This window comes from Vulpes lagopus, chromosome 19, assembly GCF_018345385.1.
Source record: "Vulpes lagopus strain Blue_001 chromosome 19, ASM1834538v1, whole genome shotgun sequence".
In the NCBI taxonomy this organism is placed as follows: Eukaryota; Metazoa; Chordata; class Mammalia; order Carnivora; family Canidae; genus Vulpes; species Vulpes lagopus.
Window position 1 is genome coordinate 4,227,300 of NC_054842.1, and position 21,519 is coordinate 4,248,818.

The following is a 21,519-nucleotide window of genomic DNA, read 5'->3' on the forward strand; positions in this document are numbered from 1 at the left end:
TCCTCCTCCTCACTCAAGATTAGGGCCATAAACGACCAGACAGTCTAGTTCACACCAGAGAGCCAGGAGGCAGCCATCCACAGAAGTCCCCTCTGTGTACCAGCAGCAGCTCCACTTAGGAGTCAGAACCAAATCAAGGCCATTGGGGAAGGCAGGGAATCCCAACCCCTAAACGGCTCTGTAAACTCCATGAGGGAAAGGACTGGAGGCTATTCTGCTGTTTCTCCAGGGCCTACATATATATATACACACACACACACATTTTTTTTTTTAACCAAGTCACGTCTCATAGAATTTTTCTTCATTCATCTCATTTTTCCTTAAACTGTGTGATTACATCAAGTACAAGGGACATGGGGGACACCTGGGTGGCTCGGCGGTTAAGTGTCTGCCTTCAGCTCAGGGCAAGATCCTGGAGTCCCAGGATCAAATCCCATATCCGGCTCCCTGCGTGGAGCCTGCTTCTCCCTCTGCCTAGGTCTCTGCCCCCCTCTCTCTTTCTCTCTCTCATGAATAAATAAAATCTTAAAAAAAAAAAAAAAGTACAAGGGACATGAAAAGATTCGGGAACAGACAGAGCAGTCTCTCCTGGTTAGCAAAGAACTGGTGAGAGCTGGATGCAGGGTGGGGAGGCTTGTCGGGTAGTGCAACCCGCTGGCAGGAGTCAGCTGTGAGCCAGGTGCAGGGGACATTCACTGCACTGATAGGGATGGCACAGCTAACTTTGGCCAGAACACATTCTGGCTATTAGTCTAAGGTCCTCCCCACGTTTCATGAGAAGTTTCATATGGAATCAGGTCAGGTGGTGCCTGCTAGAAGCAATGGCCCAAATGGGACGCCATCTTTCCAACTATATGCTTGCAGAGCCATTGTTGTCTCAGCCTCCAACCCAAACTCCTTGTGTCCCTTCATGACTTTGGGAGGGGGGTGGAGAGTGATAGGAACTGAGCAAACCACATCTCTGCTTGGCCTGATGAGTCCCTGGTTAGACTCTGACAATAGGAAAACAGAGGGAATAAAGATGTGCTCAATCTTGTGAGCTTCTGGGTAACAGCATTCAGGCTTCTGTACCCAGCAACACTGGAGCACTCCAGTGACAGCACCTCATTCAGTCTGCAGTTTTCTAACACTGGAGGAACCAACTTCACCATCCCAAAGAGAAATCCTTCCATAGGAAACTACTGCTAAAACTTTCTTTACCACATCCATATTTCTGCTCCACACTTGTCCATATATTCCTGTGGCTACATTTTCGGTACAAGTCTATAGATGATCCTAAGAAAGATCTCCCTCTGACCTTGATCCCAGAGAGGCAGAGGGCCCTGACCCAAATTTGTGGATGTGGCCTAAACACACCCTAATAAGGACTGCCAGCTTAGTCACAATTCTCATTTCAAAAACATCTGTGCTGAAGTAGTGCTCAGAACCATATTCAGCAGCAAAATCTGTGTCTATTTTTTAAAAGGTTTTATTTTAGGGGTGCCTGGTTGGCTCAGAGAAGCATGCCACTTCTTGATCTCGGGGTCATGAGTTTGTATATAGATTTCTTAACAGCATTTTCATAATTATCCCAATTAGTCAAAAAGAGTATGAAAGTAGTTCCCCAAACCCACTGACATTTCAAGAAAAACTTTTAAAACTGCAAGTGGTTAAGGCTAGAAGGAAATGGCTGGCCAAGCTTTCCAGAAGTAACAACTAATGGATACAGTTGCTGACACAGGTTTAGGAAGGCACAGGAGCTCCTGTTATTCCCACCCACTCCTCACCAGCTCAGGGTCCAGGGCTCATTCAAGGGCCCTCAAAATTCCCCAAGGTGTCAGGGCCACAAAAAAATGCCCTCAGTCTTCACAACTGACCTTGACCCACTTCATTCTCTTTTGTGTACACTGCTCTGTTTCATTCAAATTCCATTAATGTTGGCAGAATGTGCTATTCTGCAGAAGTTTGTCTGCATAAATCACAATCAAGAATTATCCCCCTTTTCATGACCAAGCCCAATATTTATAACACTTCATCTACTAATGCATTACTGAGAGCAGTAACTTTATCGCTAAAGGTTACCAGTTCCTTAGGGCATCTGTGTGGAAAAAGTTTATTTTTGAACAAATTACAACTGGCTACGAATTTTTGTGCCTTTTGGCCATTAAACTGGGATTATCACACAGATTCATTTTAAAAAGAACTCACTTGGTGGGATCTGATGTTCAGGTAAGGAGCTAAGATTGGGAGAAACTCCACATTAAGGAGGACAAAACAAAATATTGGCCCAAAGTCTTCAGATTAAATATGGATCTCCCCAAATGTCAGGTGGGTTACAATAGGAAGTGAAACTCAGAAACTGAGGTCTTCCAGCATTTCACTGCACCCTACCTTCAAAGCCAATGGTAAGCAAACTACCTAAAGCAGGAGGGAAGCTGGAGATGGCAGATGGCATCAGAAGGAAAGAACTACACTGGAACAAGGCTTAAGTCCAACAGTTTCTGATATAAGTAGCCAGCATTCAACCCCCATCCCTCTCCAATTTTTCTGCAGTTCTTGTCAGTCAATATACTCAATCTGGTTTCAGTCAATGTGGTTTGTGGGTATAGACAAAACCTCAAAGGGAGAGGAATAATTTAGTACTGAACAAGCACGAGGTCACATCAACTGAAGAGGAAAGATGGATCAGGCTTCCTCTTCCAAGTCACAATGCTTGAAAGGTCAAGAGAAGGGAAAAGAGTGGGCTGCAATGGGTGGCCATCTTGCTCCCTTTAGGCAACTGTAATTCTTTACCAATGTCTTTCTCTTGCTCTCTTCCAAAATAAGAGGTGGCAAAAAAAAAAAAAAAAAAAAAAAAAAAAAAAAAAAGCCTTACTGGGCCAAGCCTCTAACTCTTTGTTAGTATTGGGGGGGGAGGGAACACTACTTTGAAATCGCCTGCATGGTAGGATACTTCTCAACCTTTTGCTTAAGTGTCACGAAGAATGACACCAAAATGGTCCTTTATTCACTAAGAATGAATGCATCTAAAATAAACCCTGCCCTGTGTGAGGAACTGAGGTGGAGAAATGGCAAGACTAAGCAAACCATGTGACTTTTTAAGTTAGCACCAGAGAAAATAAAATTGGGGAAGGGAGGGCTACATTTTAAAGGCATAGAATTGAGAAGTTAAAACTTCTCTTTAATCAGGAAAAATTACAAACCCTTTTGTCTCCTGGCCAACTAACAACCAACAAAAGCATTTTAACGATTTCACCTCCTCATTTACAGCTTCCCCCAAAAGCTAAACTTCCTTTCTATATATGTACAATGTTTACAATGTTTGTAAAACGACAACATAAAAAACTAAACAGCTATGCTCAAAATTTTACATACGAGAAATTGTTTCTATTTTAAGCAGCACTTTAGGAAACCATACATTTTAATGTTGGTTTTAGTGTCCCGCAATCTGAAAGGACTCTAAAATAGTATCTATAAGTAGCTAACATGGGAGGAAAAATTGGAGTGTAAAAAAGGAAAATTTACTCCTATTTTCAAATCTTTCCACATTTTAAGATTTTATTTATTTATTCATGAGAGACACAGAGAGCGAGCGAGAGAGGCAGAGACAAGGGATCCCTTCAGATTTCTTTATTCCATGTCTTAAGTATTTAACTTGAAAATATCTGAATCATAAAGAATGTATAGTAGTACCAATGGAAGAACTTGTTTTCTTCATAAAACATCTTCACTGTTTCCAAAATATGTGTTTCTGATCATTGGAAATAAAAATTCTGCAGACCAAACACAAGTCTATGCAACCCTAAAACCAGTGTAGTTTAGGTTCTAGGAAGAAGAAATCAAAGGTTCCTCAGACTCCTGATATCACAACAGCCTCGCGAAACTAGCCATGGCCCACTTCCCTGGGATCCACATTGGTAAAGTCCATCCCTATGCACTTTAATGGCAAGCTAAGGCACACTCCAGTGCAAATTTTAAGAGTGCACAGATTACACTCAAGGCTAAGGAATTAAGGTATTTAAAAAAAAAAAAAAAAAGGACCATTTCTCTTCCATACATCTTCATCAAGCATTTTTTTTAAATTAATTCAAGAGACTTCAACTTGCTAAACTGGATTCAAAGCATCAAGCTCCAAATATTTCCAAGTTATGTGTGGAAAGTTTGATTATCTGGCAAATAGAGGAGATGTAGGTGTTAAGACATAGACGCCAAATCTTGTAGAGCAGGTCAAAGAAATACTAGAACACAATTTCTATTTATTTTCCCCCTCTTGTTCTTACAAAATGTCTTTTGATATACAGCTTATAATTAATCTACATAGCACGTACATGGTTTAAACACACACACACTGGAGGTGCTTGCCTGAAAAAAATTAAGACTCTAGGACTGTAAAATATATTGGTACTAGTACTGGTAATATCCCCATTCACCATTACTTAATAAGACACAAGACAAGAATTCCTTCCACAACCAATTTTAAGGCCGCAAATGGTCTTTCTCAAAGTGGTCTGAGTGGTTTCCTGAGGAAAGACAGTAGTCCAAGCCAAGGATGGTCAATCTCCAGGGATCATACTGGGTTAGAATTCTAGGACATTATATTTGTAGGAAGTCTTTTTTTTTAAAGCCCAACGCAAGGACTAAATATAAATTATCTCACCACCTGCACTTCATTTTCCTTCCTGGAGACCCAGGAAAGTACGCTCCTGCTGGCCCTGCCTAACTGGGTACAGTCTTGCCATGGTCAGTGGCTGAGCTACAATGTTGCCCTTGGCTCAAGAGGGCAACTGTGTCACCCCCACCGCCCCACATTGCTTTGACAGGACCTTTCCTGGGGACAGAACACGCTCACATCTCACTCTGCCTCCCACCACTTACCGAGCCACGAGCCCGATGCCCAGCCCTCTGGCACACAACACACACCCTGGCCGCCCCCACCCCGAGGTCTGAGCCTCCAGCGTCCCTCCAGGGCTGCATCCAACACGTCAGAGAATACAATGAAGAGCAACCCTCAGGCAGCTGGAGCAGCCCGCTCAAGTCGCACTGAACTCAACTCAGCCCAAAACTGCGTGCACAGCCTTTCCGCGAGTGCCCTTTCTCAGGTGCCCGCGTGGAGAGGAGCGGCCACCGTCCCGCGCGTGCCCACCACCCCCCGGGCCCCCGCCGGTCCTGACCGCTGCGCCGTCGTCCCCCCACCTCCCGCCACCCCGGCCCAGGAACCCTGCTTCCAGGCCTGGCTGCGCCTGGGGCCTGCGGCCTTGCAGGCCTTCCAACTGACCCTTGTAGGCACAAAACGAACGGAAAACCCAACCTACGTCTTTCTAAATGAGCCACGAATCTCTTATCGTTTTCTGGGAAAACACAATTCCCTTGAGGTTTTGCAGGTACATTTTAAATCAAGTTCTCAAAACACCTCCTTGCCAATCCAGGGGGATGCTTAAGAAAAGCGGTGGGGAAAGAGATCCTGCCGGCTGCCTCAGCATCCCTGGGTGTCCCAACTACTGGAGGCACCCTCCCCAAAATTAAATGGGGAGAGAAAGCCAGGGTTCCAGCCTCCTTCCAAGGTCAGGAGGCATCACTGTAAGGCAGGGAGGACCCTGAATTATTTAATGGCGCCTGTTGACACAGAAGGCAACTCAGTAAAGAAACACCTTTTGAAAAACGAGGTAGACTCTGCACACAGAAAACTGGGTTTAGAGATTCCATCCATCACAATCAAACAGAAGACAGTCACCTTCCAAAATGCCTTCATACTCCCTTCCCAGTCAGAGGCATGGTTTTTTATAAGAACAGTATTCCAAAGCAGTTGCTGATCACTTCCTTAAAAAGGAAGGGAGAATTTGTGGGTGGGACCCCCTATATGAACATCATGCTTTCTCTCCTGATATTTTGGTCCTTTATTCACAGCATTGGTTTCTCAACTTTAAACTAAAAATTTCTAGCATTCTAAATGCAGAGATAATGAAAGGGCTAAAAATCAATTTCCACGTTTTCTTCTTTAAATAGAAGAGGGGAAGCAGAATTCCGCTCAAACAAAAAATTTCATTTTCTAAAGAATATTTAGTTTGACAACAATGTTACATCTTAACATCTTTGCCAAAATTCAATCTAGTATTGCACAACTTACAAAGTGAATCTTCAGGGCATCCAGGAACCTCCAGGGAGAGGCAAGCCTCACTTCTCACTTTACACTCGCCTACACCGTTTGAATAGTTTTATAATTTTAAAAGTGTATAAATCTTTTACAAGTCTGGCAACGCTGAGCATCTTTTATTTTCACCCAAATAAAATGAATGTGGATCTCTAACGGGGAGTAATTTAAATAAAACCTGATACTTAAACTCAACTGCTGGGAGGGAGAATTCAATCAACGGCCCCTCCCAGGAGGGAAACTGTGGCGGATTCAAGACGCTCTTTCCCTCTCCCTTCATTACCCGCCCCCCCCCCCCACCCACCCACACACATTTATTTGACCCTAAATCTTCAAGTGATTTGACTCCGTCTTTTCATTCCTGGGCTTCAAGATCGGCATTTAGCTCATCCATTTTTCTAAAAGTGATGAAAGAACTTACTACAAACATTCACCCACGAATGTGGAAACTTCTAAGATGAATCTACTCAAAGCTTAAAAACGAAGGAAAAGAATGCCCCCAGGCCTAATACCTATAAAGGAAACTTACAAATGCGGCACCCACAACAAGCAGATTAGAATTTCAAGTTTTTTCCAATAGGAGACGCCGGCTTAAGGCCATCAGGCAATAGCTCCGCCCTCCTGCCCAAATAACAGGTTAGGAGCGAGGAAGGCTGCGCCGTGCAAGCCCCCGCCGCGCTCGGCACCCGCACGCCCGCTCCAAGTCGCGGGCAGCAACTTCCACTAGGACTTTTGAGCCCTTTGCCGTCTGCTCTCCCGCCAAGGCGAGACCACGGCGATTACACACATCTCCCGGGTCCACAGGTAGATGGCTTAACTACCGACCCTCCCAGCGGACCTAGCGCCTCAACATTTTCGGTCCCTTCCTGGAATGCGCTCAGGTTAAGTGGAAGTTTTCTCCCATGATGTAAAGAATAAGGAAGGAAGTGCTTATTCGACAGCCGAAAGGGCGAACTCAAACCCAAAGGCTGCAGCGCACCCCGGGTTGGAGCCGCTGCAGATGGGTCTGGTTCTTCTCCACTGGCAACCGAGCCCCGGGCAAAGCGGGGTGGGGGTGGGGACACCTCCCCGGCCAGGGAAACCAGTTTCCGCGGGGCTAGGGGTCGGGGCGGGCGGGAGCGGCCCAAGGGACTCCCAGCTCGGCGAGGTCAATGGGCACGGTCTCCCCCAAGCGCGCACGTGGAAACCGGGTCTCCAGACACACGCAGGCCACACCCGCACAGCCACGTCTGCCCGAGCTCATGCCCTCCCTAAACGGCCACAATCTGCAAACCTGCAAACGAAAATGAGAACATGTGCTACGGGAGAGCCCGCAGTGCACTACTCCGGGAGGCCTGCGCGCCCGTGCCGGCGACCACGTCTGCAGAGACACACGCTCTACTCCATCCCGCGTCTCAACGGATTGCGCGTTTCGTCAAACAGAAACGTTAAAAAAAAAAAGAAAGGAAAAGAAAAGAATCAAAATCCACAAAGAGGGGGTGTTCTCAAACCGAGAACCATCGAGGTAGGGGCGCGGGAAGCCCTCGCGCGCGGAGACCAGCTGTACACACACCCGCCGCAGCCCTGCAGGAGCTGGCTCGTCCCGGCTCCCCCTGCGGGAGACAAGGGCTGCCACCGGGTGCCCTCCGCGGCACAGGGGACTCCCCGTCCTGGGACTCCCCCGCGGTCTCTCGCAGCGGGCACCCCGAAGCCAGCCTTCTGACCCCCCAGCGGCAGAACAAGCGACCGGGGGCGCCCCACGTGCACGCCCCGCCCCGCCCCGGCCCCGGCGCCGGCGCCGCGGTCCCCCGCCGGCAGGACGCGCGCCCGCGGCGGCCGACACCCCGCTCCGCCCCCGGAGGCCGCCCGCGCGCTCACCTCGTCGTCGTGGTGCTGGCAGAAGCCGAGGCGCTCGGGGAACACCGACAGGATGGAGAAGGGCGCGCCGGGGAAGGGCGGCCCCAGCCCGAGCTGCGGCGCGGCGGCGGCCGCGGGCCCCGGCGGGCCGCGCTCGATGTAGTGGTCCTTGGTGAGGCGCACGCGCTGGTGCGCGCGGACGCAGTTGTCGCACAGGTGCTCCTGGCAGTCGAGGCAGCGCGACGAGGCGGCGTTGCCCTCGTCGCAGGAGCTGCAGCCGTGAGGCCGGCGCAGCAGCAGCGCGGACGGCGAGGCCGCGGGGCCGCCGGGCGCCGAGCGCGAGGGCGCGGGCGGGAGCGGCGGCGGCGCGGGCGGGAGCGGCGGCGGGGCGGCGGCGGGCGCGCGCGGGTGCGCGTGGTGCGCGTGGTGCCGGTGGTTGCTGTGGCCGCCCGCGCCCGCCGCGGCCCCGGCGCGCCCGTTCTTGGGCGGCGGCTCGTCGGCCGTGGCCACCACGGCGTCCAGCAGGTTGCTGAGCAGGAAGGCGGACGAGGGCAGCGCGTCCATGCCCGCCGCCTCGGCCAGCACGACCTTCTGGTCGCACACCGGGCAGCGCAGCTTGAGGGGCTCCCCGGGCGCGCCGCCGGCCGCCGGCAGCCGGTGCGCCTCGAGGCACGGGCGGCAGAAGGCGTGCAGGCACGGCAGGACGTGCAGGCGGCGCGCCGCGGCCCCCGGGCCCCCGCCGCCGCCGCCCGACGACGTGGACGTCTGCGAGGACGACGAGGACGCGGACGAGCCGGAGGAGAGCGGCGCCGGCGAGCCGCACATCTCCTTGCACAGCAGGCAGACCTGGAAGTCGGTCTCGGGGAACGAAGCCATTTGCAGGCCGGCCGCGAGGAGGGAGGAGACCAGAGAGGAAGAGGAGGAGGAGGGCGGCCGGCGGCCGAGGCGGGTGGGGGGGCCGCCGACTCACTCGCACGCACGCATCGGCCGGGCCGGCGGGCCGGGAGCCGGCGCGGGAGCCGCTCGGCCGCTGCCCGGCGCGGCGGGCATCAAATGCCACTGCGGGGGCGCCCCGACTCCTCCCGGGACGCGGAGGCCGCCGCCTCGGGAGGCCGCAGCGCCGGAACGAGTCCCGACACGCGCGGCGCGAGCGGGGGCAGGGAGGTCAGCGGGCTCCCGGGGCGCGGGGCGCGGGGCGCGGCCCTCCCGGCAGGTCAGGCCCCGAAGCGCAGTCCGCTGTGCAGCCGCGGTCCCGGCGGCCGCCGCGGAATTTGGTCCCGCGAGTGTTGGCCGCGGCGCTGTCCTCCCAGCACTTAGTTGGGCTCTTCCCGGGGGAGGAGAGCGCCCCGAACTAGCGAAGGCGGCAGCGGCGCGACGCCGAGCCCGTGTGCCCCCGCGCGACGCCGGCCGCCCCTCCGCATGACGCGGCGGCCAGGGGCTCCCGGGTGGCCCGGCGCGCGGCGCTCGGGGCCGGCGCGCGGCCGGGCGCGGCCTCCCCGGCAGGGCGGTGGGCCCCGCCGCGGCCGCACGGCGCAGTACGCACGCGCCCCCCGCGCCTCGAGGCTCCCGCGCCCGCCGACACCCAGCACGCACGCGCGCCCCACGCGGCCCGGCCCTCGTGCCCCGCCGCGCCCGGCCTCGGCGCCCCCGGCTCAGCCGCGCTGCAGCGCCGGGCCGCGGGTCCCCGCGGGCCGTCCTGAATTATTCATCGGCAGGAGGATATTGGATGCGGCCGCCGCCCGCTCCGCGCGAGCCGTCGTGCAATGCTATCCGCGCCCGCGCCCGCGCCCCTCCTCCTCCTCACGGCCGTCCTCCTGGAACCGCGGCAGCCGAGGGGGATCACATTTCCTTTGTCATCGGGCCACTTCGCCCTCGCCTCGGTCCCCCTCCGATCCCGAGCCGCGAGGACGGAGCCTCCTCCGGGGCGCGCTGGGATCAGTGGAGCCGGCCCCGGCCCAGCCCGGGGAGCCCGGGGGCCGCGTGGCCAGCGCCGCCGGCCCGCGTCATCTTCCTCTGAACGAGTCGCCGAGCGAGACCCGGGTGGCCCCGGCCGCGCCTGCCGGCTGCGCTCGGGCGCTGCGCTCCGGCCTCGCGGGGCTGCGACCCCCTCCCCGGCCCGGGCCGAGTGCGTGCGCGCGCGCGCGGGCCCCTCTTTCTCTGCTTTGCCGCCTCTTCCTCCTCCTGCTCCCCTCTCTGGACGCCGGTTATTGGGACTGATTGGAATTCGGAATCCTTTTAATCTCCAAAGGAGCAAACTCACTTCCGCCCGAGTGCTGGGAGGGGGCTGGGGGAGGGGACGCAGGGGAGGGGGTTCCAGGCAAACAGGAAACATTAGCCCTCTCGGCACGGCTCGCTTTTGTGTGCTCCCTCCCTCCTCCCTCCTCCCTCCTCCCTCCTCCCTCCTCCCTCCCCCCCTCCCCCCTCCTCCCTCCTCCCGGCCGCTGGGGAGGAGAACGCCCCCGGGCTCCGGTGCGACGACCTTTGAAACCTCCCGGAGCGAGGAGCGGAGGGCTACTCTTCGTTTATTTAAAAAAGAAAAGATTGCGTTCTGAACCCTAGTTCCACGGAGGCCGATAACCACTGCCGGTGAGGTCTGGGTTCTCCCCCACACACACACACTTTTTTTTTTTCCTTTTTATGTTTTCTTAAGGGCTCTGCAATAGCAACACCAAAACACACACTTGAGTGCAATTGGAAGCGTGGAATTTAACGAATCTGAATTCAGATCTGCGGAGGAGCCAGTTTCCTTTTGAATGTAATGGGGGTTGGGGGGCAGAGGGCAGCTGTTCAGGGAGGCTACCCGGTGATGGCCCCGCGGCCATCTGCGTGGTGTCTCAGGCTGCCTGAGCAGTTTTGAGAGAGGAACTTGCTTGGCCCTAGAAGGGCGGACTTCGAGGAGCAGAAGGGTCACATCCCAGGATTTAGAGGGTATCTGGTCTGAAGGCCAGGGGGTGGAACAGTTGTCCCCACTGTCTAGCTGTTAGTGACATCTTGGGTTCTACTTGTATGGGCAGCTAACTGGATGAATCTCAAAAACACGATAAGAGAAAAAAGCCAAACACAAAAGAGTTCATACTGTGTGGTTCCATTTACAGGAAATTCTAGAATAGTCCAAAACCAAGATGTGAGAATCCAAAAGGCATCCCTGGAGGTAAGGGACTTGGACTGGGAAGGGGGATGACAGAAGCTTCTGGCATAATGAAACCAGTATATCATTGGTGTGTACATTTGTCAAAACTTGTAAGCCTGCCATTCAAGATCTGTGCAAAATTTCACTGTGTGTAAATTGTACTTCAATAAACAAACAAACAAAAAAACTCGGTATCCAGCTTAAATAACCAAAGAGAGAACAGAAGAAAAAAAAAAAGGCAACCATATAAACATTCCCAGCTCCTCTGAATTTGGGTTCATCAGGATTCAGGGTGTTTCCCAGGGAAGATCAACATGGAAAGCTCTCAAACCCACCCAGCTGGACAAATGTGCTCAAGTCCTCAGGCTGCAGAAACACCTCCCTAAAGGGACAAATCCATCCTGAGGCCCTGAGATAGGTATTGTCCTGAGATGGGAAGAGCTTCCAGCTGGAGGAAGAGCCTGGCAGGCCCAACATGGAAGGCCAGGTCCTCAGCTGCTCTTAGAAGCTCTCCCCTCAGCACCTGGAGTAAATCTAAGCTCACGGAGCATTCACTGAACTCTGCAAGGAGTGTAAAAATTATCACATAAAACCAAAACATATGTTCATTGTATCTCGATAAAACTAGAAAAACACAAAACAAAGCTCTTCTTTGCCAATGAAAGAGAAGTAAACATACTTTAAGATTATGTTGGAGCTTCTCTTGCTAGCATCTACTGCCAGTATGAGTTTATTCCATAATTTGAGAGCTGCATGTAAACATGTACATGCTTCCACATGAATCTAAACACCTATAGAATTTTCTACCATACTGGCGTTGCTCCAGAAGTGTTATATTTCTAGAGTTTGTTTCTTTTCCTTTCTTTGGTTGTTTTTAATTCTTTTTTTTTTTTTTTTAACAAAAACAAGAGGAAAACAGATGGGGGAAGAGAATTGCCAGAAGGAAGATGGCCCCAGAGGGTCACAGAAGGGATAGGCGGCCAGCCCTGCTGACACCCAGTTGGTCGGCCCCACCCTCCATGTCTAAAAAGATTTAAAAAAAAAAAAAAAAAAGGCCAAGGGGGGAGGAAAAAAAACCTCTACAGTCCTCCTGGTCTTAAGACTCTAAGAGAGAGTTTGCAAGTGGATGACCAAGATGAAAAGCCAACTGAAGGGCAGCTCGGGTGGCTCAGCAGTTTAGTGCTGCCTTCAGCACAGGTTGTGATCCTGGAGACTGGGGATCGAGACCCACGTCGGGCTCCCTGCATGGGGCCTGCTTCTCTCTCTACCTGTGTCTCTGCCTCTCTTTCTCTCTCTCTCTCTCTCTCTCTCTCTCTGTGTGTGTCTCATGAAAAAATAAATAAAATCTTAAAAAAAAAAAAAAAAGAAAGAGGGCAGCCCTGGTGGCGCAGCGGTTTAGCGCCGCCTGCAGCCTGGGGTGTGATCCTGGAGACCCAGGATCGAGTCCCACATCGGGCTCCCTGCATGGAGCCTGCTTCTCCCTCTGCCTATGTCTCTGCCTCTCTCTCTGTGTCTCTATGAATAAATAAATAAAATCTTTAAAAAAAAAAAAGAAAGAAAGAAAGAAAGAAAGAAAGAAAGAAAGAAAGAAAGAAAGAAAGAAAAGCCAGCTGAAACATCCTACATCCTAGAGGAGCAGAAAGGTGTAACTCCAGGAACAGGAATCAAACTTGACAGCGGTGTGTGGGTTAGTTTCCTGGGGACAACTGCTCAGAATAAACCAATATAGTAAGAGAAGGGAGGAAAAAAAGGTTTTGATTTTTTTTTAAAGATTTTTATTTATTTATTCATGAGAGACACAGAGAGAGAGGGAGAGACACAGGCAGAGGGAGAAGCAGGCTCCATGCAGGGAGTCCAACGTGGGACTCCATCCTGGGTCTCCAGGATCACACCCTGGGCTGAAGGCAGGTGCTAAACCGCTGAGCCACCTGGGCTGCCCAGGAGGGTTTTTTAAATATGGTAAATAGATAAAGAACAAATTAGGATTGGACTAAGGCTACAGCTTATTCATGAGAGGAATAAGAGCCACCTATCCAGATGAAAGGTCCAAGACAAGTCCCCTGCTATAAACTAGTATTAAATTTTTCATTGCCACTAGCTAATAAATACCCTTCCTTAGCAAAGGAGGAGCAAGCAACCTTTCAGTTTTCCCTCCACTAGTTAATATTACACAGGGGGTACATATACATTTCTGGATCCTGAAAATCATTTGTATTTTTTTTAAGATTTTTTATTTGTTCATGAGACACACAGAGAGGCAGAGACATAGGCAGAGGGAGAAGTAGGCTCCTTGCAGGAAGCCCAATGTGCGACTTTATCCTAAGACTCTGGGATCAGGCCCTGAGCGGAAGGCAGAAGCCCAGCCGCTGAGCCACACAGGCGTCCCTCCTATTTTGTTTTCAAAGATGACATTGGATTGCTGCTCTCTCAGACCTGGGGTGGGGGGTAGGGAGTGGGGTGGCTAGACTACATTACCATCACCTGCTTTTTTTTTTTTTTTAAGATTTTATTTATTTATTCATGAGAGAGAGAGAGAGAGGCAGAGACACAGGCAGAGGGAGAAGCAGGCTCCTCGGAGGGAGCCGGATGTGGGACTTGATCCTGGGACTCCGGGATCATGCCCTGAGCCAGAGGCAGACTCTTAACCACTGAGCCATCCAAGCATCCCTATCATCTGCTTTTTTCATCTGGTCCTTTAATTAATATTTGATGTATCCGCTTGTTGTGATGTCAAAATTGCACTTTTCACCAGCATCCTGAGGGTGCATTTACATAATTTTAAGTACACAAATCAGCAGAGTATTCTCTTTAAACATTAAACAAATATTACACAATTACTATTTTGAGCCATATAGGTAGAGAGGTACCAGCTTAACAGACACTGTTGCATCATTGCCTGCATCCTGCCAGTTGCAAGGGTGCAGTGGAATTCTACATACCTAGCCAACCTTGACTCTACCCTGACTCTGGCCTTGAAATCATTTGACATAAGTGTGTCAGCTGCTTTCATCAACCCAGAGTTCAGAATAGCAGCACATCAGGACCATATAACATAAGCTCTAGTCACCTAGAAATTTAGACTACAGTAGAGATATCTGAATTGTACATGTGAAAGGTAAAAAATCCATAAGCAGATGTGGTAGTTAAAAGTAGTGCAGAGCTCAGCTAGGCTTATATCCCAGCTCCACCACTCTTTACTGTGTGACCTTGAACTAGTTAGACTCCCTGCACCTCAGATTTCTCATGCTTTTAACGGAGCAAGCACCTAGCTCACCAGGGATAAATGAGCTACTAAAAGTACTGTGCTGGGATCCCTGGGTGGTGCAGTGGTTTGGCGCCTGCCTTTGGCCCAGGGCGCGATCCTGGAGACCCGGGATCGAATCCCACATCGGGCTCCCGGTGCATGGAGCCTGCTTCTCCCTCTGCCTGTGTCTGCCAATCTCTCTCTCTCACTGTGTGCCTATCATAAATAAATAAAAATTTAAAAAAAATAAAAAATAAAAGTACTGTGCTTAGTATAGCACCAATCACATGTAAATACTCAAGCACACATTTAAATATTAGCTTTTTATCATCATTATTCTGCATTGTCCCTACCACTTAAATGTATCATGGCCTCATCACTGCCTTCCACTGGCCCTCTGCCTCTTGTACAACCAATTGAGTTTTCCTTCCCTCCCTAACAGAGTTGCCATCTCCTGTCACTCTTCTTCAAGCCCCCAGTGTGGCTGCCTGTGGCCCACTATGTTGAAGCTAAGCTCCCAGCCTAGATTTTCTAAAATGAAATATCTACCTTTCATAAGGGGGCAAATAACAGTAAAGGTGGTTTTTAAGACAAACATAGCAGAAAATCAAAATATGTATAAATCAATACGTACTGTATATCTGAGCAGCTTCTTATTCCAGATGCTCTCTGATTTTGTAGCTAAAAATCTCCATGCCATTTAAATTTTCCTTTTTCGGCCTAACCCAGGCCCTCACTCACCTGCTCCAGATTTCAAGAGCTCCCTCTTACCTAAATTTGACTCAAACTTGGGACACCTGGGTGGCTCAGTGGTTGAGTATCTGCCTTTGGCCCAGGGCCTGATCCTGGAGCCCTGGGATTGAGTCCCACATCAGGCTCCCTGCATGGAGTCTGCTTCTCCCTCTGCCTCTTTCTCTGTGTCTCTCATGAGTAAATAAATAAAATATTTTTTTTTCTCCCCCTCCCCTAAAATCTTAAAAAAAAAAAAAAATTTAACTCAAACTGCTTAACCTGAGGGCCAAGATCTCCATGCCCGATATCAAATCTCCCTTTCTGCCACTCTTCAACACAAGCCCTGCCCACCACCTGTCTACCTACACCCAAACTCAACTGCTTCAGACCCATTGTCTTTTGCCTGGCCCTGGCTATTCTGACTCCATGTCTCCCGGATTCCTTGCCTGTGCTATTTCGGTTGCTATCTCTGTCTCTCTCAAATAAATAAATAAAATCTTTAACAAGGGGATCCCTGGGTGGCGCAGTGGTTTGGCGCCTGCCTTTGGCCCAGGGCGCGATCCTGGAGACCCGGGATCGAATCCCACATCGGGCTCCCAGTGCATGGAGCCTGCTTCTCCCTCTGCCTCTCTCTCTCTCTCTCTCTCTCTCTCTCTCTCTCTCTCTCTGTGACTATCATAAATAAATAAATAAAAAATTTAAAAAAAATCTTTAACAAATAAAATAATTTCAAAATGCAAAGTAAACAAATATAAAAGTAAAACTAAGTAAGCTTAAGAGATAAAAGCTAAAAAAAGAGAGAAGGAAAAAGGGGTGGTATATAGGGAAATAAACAAATGCTTATGTCTGGGGGCAGCCTGGGTGGCTCAGTGGTTTAAGGGCCTCCCTTTGGCCCAGGGCGTGATCCTGGAGACCCGGGATCAGGTCCCCTGTCAGGCTCCCTGCATGGAGCCTGCTTCTCCCTCTGCCTGTGTCTCTCTCTATGTGTCTATCATGAGTAAATAAATAAAATCTTAAAAAAAAAATGCTTATGTCTGATGACAACATTTATTGGTTTCCTCCTACCTGATAACACCCTCAGGAGGTGCCAACAGTCTGCTCAGGAATTAGGAATCCCCTTAAGAGAGGCCTATGACCAGGCTGGGGAGACCTAAGGCACTGGCTTGTAGCCACTGAAAACCCATGGTCACCCATGCATCCAGCACCCATCATCCAATGAAGAGTCACTGAGGGCCACAGGTGTCCAGACCAGAGCTTGCAACTTAGCCCCCACCTCCAAGGAGCTGGCTGTTTATATGGGAGACAAACACATGAAACTACTACAGTGTGGTTTGGCAGAAACCTACAGCAGCAGGAATGTGGGAGTTTGTGTCTAGATCTGGGGAGGGAACCTGCCAGAAAGGAGAGAGAGAGATTGAGAGGGAGAGGTAGAGACACAGGCAGAGGGAGAAGCAGGATCCATGCAGGGAGCCTGATGCAGGACTCGATCCCAGAACCCCGAGATCACAGCCTGAGCCGAAGGCAGACACTCAACCACTGAGCTACCCAGGTGTCCCTCAAAATTTTTTTTTGTATTTTTTAAGATTTTATTTATTTATTCATGAGAGACACACAGAGAGAGGCAGAGACACAGAGAGAAAAGCAGGCTCCATGCAGGGAGCCTGATGTGGGACTCAATCCGGGGACTCCAGGATCATGCCCTGAACCAAAGGCAGACGCCCAACCACTGAGCCACCCGGGCATCCCTCAAAGTTGGTTTTGAAGGCTGTGTAAAAGTTTTCCAGTAGAAGAGAGTAAGCAGTCATAGAGGGGACAGTCTAACAAGCACAGATGTCGGAGACAGTGCACAACTCCCCAGCAATGTTTCAGCAAGTGCATGCAGAGCAAAGGCAACGGGCTGGGAGGCTGGACAGCTGAGTCACTGTCGAAAGGCCTAGAGGAGGTCAGGGTTTCTGAGTTGGGATTTTAAGAGGAGATTGCCACGGTTGTGTGAAAACTATTACACACAGACAGAGGGAGTGGCTGGTACAAAAGCACAGAGGTCAAGAACGAGCAAATCCCAAGGTGAGGGCTGGTAAACACCTGGAGCCCATGAGTCTGCACAGGTGGGGTTGTGCAAAGTGTTTGCTTCTCACCTGGGCCTGAGTGCTTTCACGTAAGTCCTTAGCCTGTCGCCCCACAGCTGAGGGCAACCAGGAAAACAACATGACTTCACAGATTTATAACAGAGGCAATTTAGGGGAAAGATTCTGTTGGACAGGTAATGGAACCCAGCGGTCAGTGAGAGCAGGAAGCTGCTGCCATTTTTGCCAGAGGGTCAGAGCTCAGGGGTCACCTGCTGGAAGCTGAAACCACAACAGGCCTGAAGCTGGAGCCACGGAAGAGACGCAGCCACAGCTGCAGATAGGAGCAGCTACCCAGGACGGAGAGAGGAGGGCAGAGATACCCTGCTTTCCCTTCCTCCCGCTTTCCAATCCGCCAGCAGCCTCTTCTTAGCCAAACTGGGCCAGAGACCGACTGACTCAGGAACCTGGAGGGTGCAGATGCCAGGATCAGCATGTGCACGGTGGGACACAGAGCCAGGCAGGCAAGAGCAGGAGCAGGTCTGAGGGTCCGGGGTCCACAAGCAGCCTTGTCAGTATCTCTCCAGGAATTGTTTTGTTCTTCCTATAAATTGCACCTATAAATTGATTTCCTATACTTCCTATAAATTGATTTCCTATACTTTCCTATACTTCCTAAAAATTGATTTATATTCCTATAAATCCTTTTGGTACCAGTACCAGCGTAAATCTAATCATCCCCCAGGACCAGTATCCAGCAGCTCAGGCCAAACACTTTACAGTCACCCCCACCTCTACTTCCTCACTTTTGTCTTTCTCTCATCCAATCCATTATGAAATCCACCCCCTTGATCCCTGGGTGGCTCAGTGGTTTAGTGCCTGCCTTCAGCCCAGGGCGTGATCCTGGAAACCTGGGATGGAGTTCCACATCGGACTCCTTGCATAAAAGCCTGCTTCTCCCTCTGCCTGTGTCTCTGCCTCTCTCTCTCTCTCTCTTTCTCTCTCTCTCTCTGTCTCTCATGAATAAATTAATAAAATCTAAAAAAAAAAAAAAGTAATCCACCCCCTTCACTCTCTGTTCCCTGAGCCAGTTTCAACTTAAACGGCGCTAATCATGAGAAGACAATACACTCCACATTCACTCATGTGCACACTCTCCTCTTTCAAGGTCCATTCCTTTTTTTTTTTTTTAAGATTTTATTTATTCATGAGAGACATATATATAGAGAAGCAGAGACACAGGCAGAGGGAGAAGCAGGCTCCATGCAGGGAGTCCGATGTGGAACTCCATCCCAGGTTTCCAGGATCACACCCTGGGCTGAAGGTGGGCACTAAACCACTGAGCCACCCAGGGATCCCCCAGGGTCCATTCCTAACGTCTGGCACATACTAGGTGCTCAGTAAATAGCAGTAGTAGGAACTCATTAAGTCAGTTCACCTGTTGCTACATTCCCTCACTGTATTAACTTGGATAAGTCACTCCTCTGGTCAGTTGGGAGGTAGGCTGCAGGTTGACCATTCCTGCACAGCCTCCCCCACATGTCTGTTAGTAGGCTGGCCATCACAGGGCTAAAGGGGATATCTGGACATGTTTCTTGTCCTCCAATGACAGGTTGGCCTAGGTGGTCACAGGGGTTCAATAGCAGCAAGAGGGTTCAGTTTCCAAAGCTTAGATACTTACAGTTTTCCTCTTACGTCATATTTGCTACCCCTATTAATCAAAACAAATCAGATGACCAGTTTTTGTGAGAGGGCACTAGGAAAGACATGAATGCAGAGAAGCATGAACAACTTGAGGACCATGATTCCTACAATCCCCTCCAACAGGCAAACATGGTCAATTTCACAGCAGAGTTAACAGCTAAAGTGCAGTGAGTGGGAGGCGGCAGGGTATAGAAATTACTTCTGACCCAGGATTATGGAAAAGCAGTGTACTTTGAGTCAGCCTTTACAGGGTAGGTGGATGGAGGTGGAGGAGGTAGAGGGTAAGGACATTGCAGATGATACAGCATCAAAGTGCTTGCAGAGAAAAAGTATAATTAGTAATAATAATAATAGTATATATCACCATTTCTGGGCTTTTCTATGTACCAGGCCCTGAGCTAAAAAAATTTAAAGCGTTATCTTCTTTTTAAAAAAAAAAAAGCATTATCCAGGATCCCTGGGTGGCTCAGCGGTTTGGCATCTGCCTTCAGCCTAGGGCATGATCATGGAGTCCTGGGATGGAGTTCCACGTTGGGCTCCCTACATGGAGCCTGCCTCTCTCTCTCTCTCTCTCTCTCTCTCACTCTCTATGCGTGTGTGTCTCTCATGAATAAATAAATAAAATCTTTTAAAAAAATTAAAAAGCAATATCTCATTTAATCCTTATAATCATCCAGAAAGCTAGGATCTATCTTTACCCCAATTTTATAGAAAAGGAAAACAAGGCCTAGAGAAAGATTTTTTTTTAGATCACCAAAAGTACAATCCATGAAAGAAGAAATTGATAAATTGAATAAATTGGACTTCATAAAATTTCTTTATTTATTTTAAGATTTTATTTATTTATTCATGAGAGACAGAGAGAGAGAGACAGAGGGAGAGGGAGGGAGGGAGAAAGGCAGAGGGAGAAAGAAGCAGGCTCCCTTTGGGGAGCCTGATGTGGGACTGGATCCCAAGACCCCAGGATCACAATCCCAGCCAAAGGCAGGCACTCCACCACTGAGCCACCGAGGCTCCCCTGGACTTCATAAAATTTAAAATCAACACAAAAGAGAATGAAAACAGAACAGATTGGAGAAAAATCTTTGCAAAGCATGTATCTGATAAAGGATTTATTTCCAAAATATATATAAAGCACTTTCAAATAAAGGGAAAACAATTATAAAACAACTTTCCCCCAAAAAAGGCCAAAGCTTTAAACAGACACTTCATGATTTGCAAATGAACATATAAAAAGAAACATATGAAAGAAACATTAGATGTTAGAGAAATGCAAATTAAAACTACAATGAGGGGCACCTGGGTGGTTTAGTCCATTAACAGACTCTTGATTTCCTCTCTGGTCATGATCTAGGGGTGGTGGGATCAAGTCCCTCATTTGGCTCCACACTCAGTATACAGTCTGCTTGAGGGACACCTGGGTGGCTCAGTGGTTGAGCATCTGCCTTTGGCTCAGGACAGAATCCAGGAATTGAGTCCCACATCTGGCTCCCCTGCATGGAGCCTGCTTCTCCTTCTGCCTATGTCTCTCTGTCTCTTTCTCTCTGTGTCTCTCATGAATAAATAAATAAAATATTTAAAACAAAATGAATAAACAAAATCTTAAAAACACAATGAGGGCAGCCCAGGTGGCTCAGTGGTTTAGCGCCACCTTCGGCCCAGGGCGTAATCCTGGAGTCCCAGGATCAAGTCCCACATCAGGCTCCCTGCATGGAGCCTGTTTCTCCCTCTGCCTGTGTCTCTGCCTCTCTCTCTCTGTGTTTCTCATGAATAAATAAATAAATTGAATTAAATTTTAAAAACCACACACACACACAAAAATAAAAATAAATTAAAAAAAAAACCCACACAATGAGAAATGACATGCGTCTATTACAACAGCTAAAATTGAATAAAAACACAAAACTGAGCATACAAAGCTTTGATGAGGACGTGGACAAAACGGAACTCTCATACCTCCCTGGTAGAAATGTAGAATGGTACATGTTTAAGCCATTTTGTAGTTCCTTGAAAAGTTAACAGCCATTCCACTCACAGGTATTTTTCCAAGAGGAAAGATACACTCACCCAAACAATGACTTGTATATGAATGGTCATAGCACCCTATGTGTAATAGCCAAAACTTGAAAATAACCCATTGACCATTAGCAGCTGAATAAATCAACAAATTATAGTATATCCACATGATAGAATTTTACTCGCCGATAAAAAGAAATGCATTACTGATTCATACAACTTGAATTAATCTCAGTCATGCTGAATGAAGGAAGTCAGACCCCCACCCCTGCCAAAGTACAAATTGTATAGAAGAATATACATTATGTGGTCCTACCTATGTAAAACTCCAGAAAATGCAAATTGACCTTTAGTGAAAGGCACAACAGTGGTTGCCTCGGGGAGAGAGGTTCAATGGAGGGATTATTAAGGGGCTCAAGAAAACTTCTAGGGGTGAGATATACTCATCCTCATGGTGTGGTTATGGTTTTGCAGAAATACCCACATATCAACACTGGTCAAATTGTGTACTTTAAGTGTGAACAGTTGATTCATTGTATATTAGTTATACCTCAACAAAGCTGTTTTATTTTTAAAGATTTTATTCATTTATTCATGAGAGACTCAGAGAGAGAGAGGCAGAGACATAGGCAGAGGGAGAAGGAGTCTCCATGCAGGGAGCCCGATG

The 21,519-nt window shown here is 49.3% G+C and overlaps 1 protein-coding gene across 1 annotated transcript in view; it reads right to left on the bottom strand.

The window, feature by feature from the left end:
- Positions 1–8,956, bottom strand: part of TRIM71 (tripartite motif containing 71) — a 72,116-nt gene extending 63,160 nt beyond the window's left edge. Inside the window, exon 1 of the mRNA XM_041733671.1 lies at positions 7,985–8,956. Within this exon, the coding sequence (XP_041589605.1) occupies positions 7,985–8,839 (855 nt within the window). The 5' untranslated portion in view covers positions 8,840–8,956. The remainder of the gene's footprint in view (positions 1–7,984) is intronic.
- Between the last annotated feature and the right edge of the window lie 12,563 nt (positions 8,957–21,519).